The 9,095-nt window shown below is 48.3% G+C and overlaps 1 protein-coding gene across 2 annotated transcripts in view; it reads right to left on the bottom strand.

Annotated features, from left to right (window-relative positions):
* The window catches only part of Hr3 (nuclear hormone receptor 3 ROR-beta), a 74,472-nt gene that overhangs the window by 17,976 nt on the left and 47,401 nt on the right, over nt 1-9,095 (bottom strand). For both annotated transcript variants that reach the window (XM_017906521.1, XM_017906528.1), the window contains exon 2: nt 4,060-4,287. In XM_017906521.1, the coding sequence (XP_017762010.1) occupies nt 4,060-4,287 (228 nt within the window). The remainder of the gene's footprint in view (nt 1-4,059; nt 4,288-9,095) is intronic.

Below are 9,095 nucleotides of genomic sequence, written 5' to 3' on the forward strand. Positions count from 1 at the left end.
CCCAACCCATCAGCGTATTATACGCTAGGAAACCCTACACCGATCCTTTTCCTCTATTTTTCCCTCGCTCTCGGCTCGCGCGTGTTTTCCAGAATGGGTTTTTAGGCAGAGTAATATGGAAAAGCGGCGAAATTTGAAACCGATGCAGGTAACCGTGGAAAATCCCGGTAACGAGCTCGCAGAAAACGTCGTGGAAAATTAAGAGCGGATACTTTTCGAAGAATCGGAGAGTCGACGAGAGATCTCGTTTGGAGATATTCGAGCACGATCACGAATATCATGAGCCGAGGTGAACGACTGATTAACAAAAAAACGCGGAGATTTCAGATCGGTCACTCGATAAATGCTATTTTAATCCGTCGATTAAAGGAGGATGTTCTCGGATAAGCAGCATCGCGTACGGTCGAGAGGAAGACCGATTGGATCCTTATCGAGCATTTGCAAACGATGGCTCGCGAGGAGACGGCCGATTATCGAAGAACCGAGCTACGCGATTAGAATGATATTTCCAAACCTCTGTTGATCCAGCTAATCTAACCGGCTTCGTTCCTATCGGAATTTCCAGCTACTTCCACCTCGGAGGACCTCGCCCTGCCCTCTGTCGCGAGTTCGAGGAAAATTTGAAGAAATTTCGGGGAATTTTTCACCGGAAATAATTTACGAAATTGCATGGCGGATTTCGCGGAACGTATGGCGATTCGCAACGTGGGAGCGCGAAAACGCGAGATGAGGAATTAGATCGGCGACAAAGTCCGTTTCCTCGTATCAAAGGCAGCTGCGATTCCATTCAGACGCGACCGCAATGTCCTGCTTTTCGGCTGCTACTTATCGAACGTGGCTTTTTATCTGCCGGCAGAAACCTGAAAACTCAGCGAGTGTTCATTAAAAAACTTTACGAGCACTCGCAAAAACGAACCGTGGAAACAGCCTCCATGGAGCACTTGAACGCGCGTAGACGTGCTTCGGCATACCGTGGAAATTCAAAACGGATGATCCCCCTTTTAACAATAATTACGCCTTTATATCGCTACGACCGGGAAATCCGTCGAAACCGAGGGGTTCGCGAATTTTTACACCACGATTTCGGGTTAAACGTAGAACGTATAATATTGCGAATTATTTCGCGAGAATATCCCTTTAATTATAAAAGTATGTTCATAGACAGCTTTCATATCGCTACGACCGGGAAATCCATCGAAACCGAGGGGTTCGCGAATTTTTACACCACGATTCCGGGTTAAACGTAGAATACATAATATTTCGAATGATTTCACGAGAATATCCCTTTATTTATAAAAATATCTCCAATTTTCTGGGTAACTCGTTAAAATTAAAAATTTATTTCAAAATTGGTTTCGAAATTCGACCCCTGAGTTACTCGCGTAAAGACTAACCTTCCCTGAAAATTCTCTCTCGACTAAAATCCAATTCGAAGGGAAGTCTAAGGTAAATACATAACAAGGAAAGAAAATGGGAAGGAAGAGACGAGAAAAATGAAAATTTTGTCATGCGACAATGATGACAGGTCTGCCAGAGGTTGCAGGGCAATACCGATTTTTGGATTTCAAGGATCTTCGATACTATGCAGGCATCAAGGGGTCGGTTTTTGGGTTTAACCCCTTGCACTCGAGAGGCGACCCTCGGTCGTCGTATAATCGGATTGTGAAAATCGTTGTTAATCGATACATCGAATTTAAAATTACGATACGACGATTGGAATGGCTTAATTTCTATACCATTTTAAAAATATCCTAGACTTCATGCCAGAAAAAAATCCTGTTACCAAAAAATTCGCCGAGTGCAAATGGTTAAAGGGCCTGCTGTCCCTTGCAGCAGTCAGTTTCAAATCCCGAACAATGTAGAATGCTTTGAAGTCTTGTAATTCATAAGGGCGCGTTTAAACATCTGCTTTTTAATATTCGCGTAAGTGTATATATTTCACCTACGATAATCTTTATATAATATCTATTGCTATATAATTGAACAGAGATTACTTGCCTGCCCGCTAAACGGTTTGATTTCATCCTAGAAATTGCAAGAAATTTCAATGTAAATGTTGGCGTTGGATTGGGTGAAACTGGCGCGATAAAGCTAAAGACTGGGAAGCACGTGGAGGTCTAAAAGCTACCTGCCACCGCGTCGTGGAAGCACGGGCCTGGACGGTTGCGCGTGAATGTCGTTAAACGTGTCCAAGACATCTCGCGTAAGTACCCGGGGTCCGATAAGGTGCAGCAACGCGGTAAGAGGCCTAGCTGGATCGGGAGGAGAGCGAAGGAGAGCGAAGGAGAGAGAAGCGTGCGGGGGTGTCGGGAGGCAGAGGAGGGACGGGTCGAGAGGAGGGCTGGACAGCCTCCGATAAAGGGTCGTACACCCCGAGCGGCACGCGTGGCCGCTGCTATCCCCGTGTATCTGATTTGACGAGCTCCATCTCTCGCGCTCTTTCTCTATTTTCCTCTAGCCTTCTCTCTCGCGCTGCTCCTCCGCCTCTGTTTTTCCCTCCCGCTCGCAGTCCCGTGCGCGGAGCCAATGTTTACGAGTGACGTCGCCATGGAAATGCGTGGAACGTAAATTTGCGAAATTTCCATCGATCCGAACGAATAAAATTGGTAAAACGTTCGAGCACCGAAACGTTCCCAAATATATCCGCAACGATCTGTCCATTGTGCCACTTGTGCCCGATGAATTGGCTTTAGCTCGAAATTCCGCTTTAACGTCGTTTCATGGAGAACCACGCTTCGGGAATAATACGTGGCAATTTGCGTTATCGAAACACGGACTTGTATTTTCCCTTCTTCCTTTCTCTCTTTTTCCCTATTTTTTTCTTTTTTTTTTTTTTTTTCCTTTTTCCCTTTCTTCTATACTCGAGTTCGTAAAAGTGTTTCGGTAAATTCGCTTTTTCGAAGGCCCGCGCGCGCGGAATCGGTATGCGGAAACGAGATTTTTACGAGACGGTGAAAGAAATACGTATCGGAAGTATAAATCGACGTATTACGACATAAGCCGCGCAAATACGCGGCACACGCTATCCGTATTCGCGAATACGAGTCGCGACACCGGAGGGGTAGAAAAAGCGGAATATCGAACGGGATAGTCGCGATATAAATTCTATTTCGCAATTATCTATCGGCCTGTCATATTCGGTGGAACAGAACGCACGAGTACGCGTAACGAACCAACGGATACGTTCACGTGTCGCGTAACTTAACGAGCGATAGCGCTGGAAACAAAGAAATTCCTTTTTCATATCGAAGCTCGTGATTTGTTGCATCGTCGCTGGCTCTCTCCTAGCGCGACACTCGCGCGTCGTTATTATCGCGCAGTCCGTTCGTTTACCGATTGCTTTCTCTACCGTTTCTTTACCGGTGCTAATAAAAATCGAAACATCGCTCGCCCCTATTCGAAACCCTTTCGAAAGCCAACCGCGAAATTAAGAGCACGCGGAAAGCAAACGTACCCGAAGATCTATATTCCTTGAAACTTTTTGACAAATAAATTTGAAAGTTAATCGTGAAATATTCGCGATACAATTATTTCAAGAACCCTTTATTTTGAGATCGAAATAACGAATATTTTAAAGCAAGAATAAATCATGGAAATCAGTTAACGAGTTATAACGCAAAGAAATAGTACCAAGTGCAAACGGTGGAAAAACTGTATAAATGTCTAGGTTAGAACTGGCCTATCCGTCTAGGACCACGCAAGTAAAAAGATGTTCCCAAAAAATCCCATGATCGACCCCACATCGCGTAGAATTTATTCAACTACAAAGAAATCATTTTTCGACCGGCCCGATGAAAGCAAATTCGCTTTCCCTTTGTTTCCCGCGTAATTTACGAGTATCGATGATGAGCGAAAAATAGGAATTTGCTCGATTTTTATTAGAAACGTTGCGACCGATGGACGGAGAGACATCCGCGAATAAATTGGCCGCGGAGCGACATGGTTTTCCAAGCGGCAGTCGTTAGGCTGCTCGTTAGAGGCTCTAAAACTAACGCGAGTCCCCGGCAACCTTGAGGTTCTCCGAGAAAACGGTGGCTCGAATCAACGATATGCACTCACCATCTCTGGACATGCCGAGGCGTAGGCACTTTTGCAACCGACAGTACTGGCACCGGTTTCTGTTTACACGGTCGACCACGCAATTCTTGTTCCGCGGACATTGATAGTTGACGACCGACGACTGGGACCGCCTGAAGAAGCCTTTGCAGCCCTCGCAGGTGATCACGCCATAATGAACGCCGCTGCTCTTGTCGCCGCACACCTTGCACGGGATTATTTCGATCTGGGCTGAAAGCACAAAGGAAACGTTAAATTCCCCGTTAGTTCACGTGCCGATCCGAAACCGATACGATAATCGAGGGTCGACGCGTGCACTCGTCGCGTGTTGCATGCGTAGCCCCCGGTTACTTTCGTTTCTCCTGCTTCATCTATATCGATTCCCGCTTCTTATCGACAAACCTTCTTCCTTTCCTTTTCGCCGATAAGCAAATTTTTCCAAGTTTCATTCTGCCTTTATTCGCTTACGCGCGAAACTTTCGATTCAGAAATTACGCGTTCGAGAGCTTCGAAGTTTCGAATAATTAATGGCGGGTGAATAGCGAGATAAAGCGTTAACACTTTGTCTGCCATGGTATATGGCATATGGTACTATATAGTACTCTCAGGGGGCCACGATAAAATATCCAATTATTCCTACGATATAGTGACGAATTATAAAACAATATGGCGAAAAGGAAATGGTGCAAATTATTAATATCCTCTGTTCAAAATTCTCTGTTTATTCACGTCGTTTAAATTTTTAAAAATTGGTTGGAATAAGACAAACGTAAATTTAAAAAATTAATATCGTCGGACACTGGTCTCCACCATAGCCCCATTGAGGAGACAAGCACCGGTCACCGATGACCATCATAGCAGCCAACGTGTTAACTCTTTCCAAAAGGAACGTCGCAAAGATTTTCTTCCACTCGTTGTTTAGAAAAATTCACGACTAGGTTAACATTTTGATTGTCACGTACTTTTCGTATGGTACTCCTAGGGGCCCACGATAAAATCTCCATTATTCTTACGATATAACAATATGGCAAAGAAAAGGAAAATCGTGGAAATTATTAATATTTTCTATTCAGAGTTCTCTACTTATCTACGTTGTTCAAATTTTCAAAGAAATAATATAAATTTTAATAAATCGGTATTGTCGGACACCGGTGACCACCATGGCGGTGAACGCGTTAAAGATTAATCGAAAGGAGCACCGAGGTCGCTCATTTTCCTGGTAAATCGTCTCGAAAGTATCGCGTTGGTCGAAAACAAGCAATCGACGTATTTTCCACGATTTTATACTACTGTTTGCCATTCTTCCGTTAACCTTCCTATTCCTCTTTCGTAAAAGTCTTATCGCGAGGACTCGCGTCGTTTTAAACTCGGCCGGCAGAAAAACCGCGCTACTTGCCGGATGACCTATTATTTCTCCATATAGTTTGCCGATGGTCGCCGATTCGACCCAGAATATCGGCAAAGTTGCATCAATTCGAGACGTTTATTTACTATTCCATCATTCCGTCGATGGCGCGGCGTGTCAAAGAGAAAGACCGAATAGTCCGGCGTTTTATATGCTGCCACTTTATTCCTGGCGCGGCGAAGTTCATCACACCATCGGTCGTTCTCGCATAGTATATTTATGGATAACCTTTCGATTGAGAGACAATACCAAACGGATTGCATCGCGATGTTCGAATGGTATCATAAGCCGGTCACCGACGAAACTCGTGGGAAATTTCGCGTCTTTTCGCGATAATGGGACACGAGGAAACCATGACCGACGTTTGGAAACGGAGTCACAGTTCGGGACGCGAACACGTTCAAATAGAAACGCGTCATGCGCCGGCAAGTGTTCCCGCGAATGGTAACTGCCTACCCCGGATGCGTTCCCATCGAAATCGCCTGGACGACAAGAAATTCGAGGCAAACAACGAGGAGATAAGAAGCAGCGAATTTATCCGTGTGTCACAGTCGATAGCGGATACGCGATTGTCAAAGTAACACGTTGGAAGACGAAGAAAAGCTAGGAAAGAAACGTCAACTCTCGTCGATGCTTTATTTTGCACTTTCTCGTGAAAGTAGCGTAGCGTACGTTGAACTTTCCGAATGTCATAATCGCACGCTTCAGATAAAATCGTCGGGATAAGAGAATCGGCGAGATATTTTCCTCGCACGATATAAATAAAAGAGAATCGCGTTATCGGGGGTAAAGGGGGCCGATCTGTTTGCACGGAATACGGGACAACTGGAAGAAACGACGGTTTCTCGCAGCGGAGTTGCTCGTGGCCTGGGGAGTACCTCTTATGGAATTGACTTGGAGCCTACGATCGTCCAAGAGGGTATTCTCTGGACTGGGAGTCTGCACCGGCAGCCTGGTTCTCGACGTTTCCGGTGGCTGAGGACTCGTACTGTCCGCCCCCCAACTTGGCCCACCGAATGTTGAGAGACTTCCCTCCATTTACGTTCCACACTGGGGTGTTTCATTTAAAATCCACCAACAGTTCTCTCGGTGTACGCACTATCGAACACATATTACGGTGGTTTATCCACGCTCGATCGTTCCGCTTTTGATCGTGGATCGTTCACGCGCAACAGTTCGCATCACACTGCCGTTATCGTTCGCCGACTCGCGGCAACTTTTCACACAGTGGTTCGTCGAAAACGATCGGTCGAACCGTTTCCGCGACTCGTGGTCGTGGAGCATCGAACGGGGCTCAGGATATCGTCCGATCGATCGCGAGATCGTGTATCGAACGGGACGCCATGGGAGCCCGAGTGCGAGCACGCGGTGCGTTGTATCCCGCGAAGATCACGGGCCGGGATGTGCCACGTACGCGCTGCCAATTTTTCCACCGTGGCCTAAACAGTTGATACGGCAGTTGGCGCATAACCGATTTTCCGCTGGATCGACTGCGCTGCGCGAGCACGATCGCCGAGAGCGTACCTCGACGAGCGGCAATTCGCGACGCGGCTAACGAGACGTTTCCCTCGAAACGCTGCAAAACGAAGTTATTCTTGGAACGATTCGAAGCGTTCGAAATCACCCGACGATTGTCCGTAACGAGATTAGCTCGTTGAAAACGTTATCGAGAAGACGAGGACAAAGGGAGGCTGATCGAGAGAGGGCCGAAGATCGCGGCGCGCATCGAGCTTCCTCGGAACGATTTCCAGGCGGACCTATTTATACGCCTTCTAACCTGGATTTCGACCAAGAATACACCCCGATCCCTACGCGTAGCAACCCCTAAATCAATCGCGGCTCACCGGCCGCGCTCACGGACTCGCTTGGTCGCGAACGCGGAACTCGAGGCGCGCGACGAATTCTCTCGTCTCGGGGTTTAAAGCTGATCGATCAGCTCTGCACGCGCGCTTCGTCTCTCTGTCCGTGGGTTCTCGCGGAGCGATCTAGCGCGCGCGCGCGGTACCAATCAAAATAATCCACCCCGGGGGCTCGGCTGGCCGCTTGCGTGGAAAAGGTCGGGAAACGCGTGGAAACGGAGTCGGAAACGAACGGTAGAACGAGGAAAGCTGACCCGATGGAACGGAGAGAAAGAGTAGAAATGCGGCTGCTGCAGTGGCTCCCGTTGCCCTCTATTTTCGTTCTCAGCTCGGTAATGCGGCGTCTATATCGTGTGCTGCGAGGGCGCTAAAGCGAGACAGACGGACGAGGGTGCGCTGGTGCGGGAGGAAGAAGAGAATCGGCGAGGTTGTCGAAGCGAGAGACGAGAGAGAGAGAGAGAGAAACGAGGTTCACGCGCGTCTCTGTGTGTCTCTGTACGTAACCGATATAAGCGTCGCGGGTATCGCGAATATTATATATTACGTATAATACATACGTATATTTTAAATACGTTCGCGTGTGTATACGAGTACGCAGCCACGTATGCACGCGCGCGCGAGTGTATTTTGTTACACGCGCGCGTGTGTATGCGGCTATATATGGACGTACGTGTGCGCGCGTGCAAGCGAGCGCGAGTGAGCGTAGCACGTGTGCACGCGTGTCCGTGCATCGTCCGTACAGGCGGCCGACTACCGTATTGGAGCGAAGAGGATTCGGTGCGGCCCGTGTCTGTATATCGTGCTTCTCTCGTCCGACAACTCTAGCGCCACGAGTAGCGTCGAGGCGCTTGCACCATACGGTCGAACATTACATAACCGAGAACGATGAACCCAGAGTACAGTCACCCGGCACGCTCGCATCTTTGATGTGCGTCATGCCGTTGCCTCGAGGAGAGTGCACAGCGCCGGCTACTATACCCCGGAACTCCCGAAATCGAAGCCACTTTGTGCGCTGGTTACGCTTTGTCCGCCGTTGCAGCAGCCCGCGCAGTCTTTTCCCCGCCCTGTTATATGCATACGCGTCCGTACGCGTGCACGCTAGTCCGAGTAAATAAGCGCGGAATCGACGAACGGAAACGGGACCGTGTTTGTCGGACCGCGGAAACAGAGGTCGACGCTTCACGTTCGATTTCGCGAGTCCGTTCGTTCGCGAAAACGATCGAATCCTTTCCTATCGAAAATCGCCTGGTCGGTCACGCTATCGTTAGCAATCCAGGTGCCCGAATAACGGAGAAACAGGCCTGGAAATAAGCTTCCGACGACGTTTAGAATTATCGTAACGCAAACGCGAATTTCGATGGAATTCCGAGGGCAGAGGACTCGGTAGAAGCTACCGGGAGGAAAGAATCGAGGATTCTCGTTAGGTTTGGACGGCGAAATCGCAGCTACCCGGTCGCATTGTCCTCCATCGAGCCGCTACTCGATTCGAACTCTCGATGGCTCGAGCGATACCGAGCGAGGGATAAATAAATCGAACCGGACAGCGAAAAGATACCACTACCTACGATGCCGGCAAAGTCGAAACCAGTTAATCGCGCAGCTCCGTGAGTTCCTACGAATGTGGCTGCCCGAAGGTTTTCCAGGCAGGGACAGCGAACGCGGGAACGGAACACGCGGAGAAACGAGGAACAGAGTAAATAGAAAGAGGCAAATAGTGGATGGAGCTGCAACCGGAACTCTCGAAACCGAGGCCCGATCGTCGCGTAGCTTCTTTC

This window comes from Eufriesea mexicana, unplaced genomic scaffold (genome assembly GCF_001483705.2).
Source record: "Eufriesea mexicana isolate 0111107269 unplaced genomic scaffold, ASM148370v2 scaffold4744748466, whole genome shotgun sequence".
In the NCBI taxonomy this organism is placed as follows: Eukaryota; Metazoa; Arthropoda; class Insecta; order Hymenoptera; family Apidae; genus Eufriesea; species Eufriesea mexicana.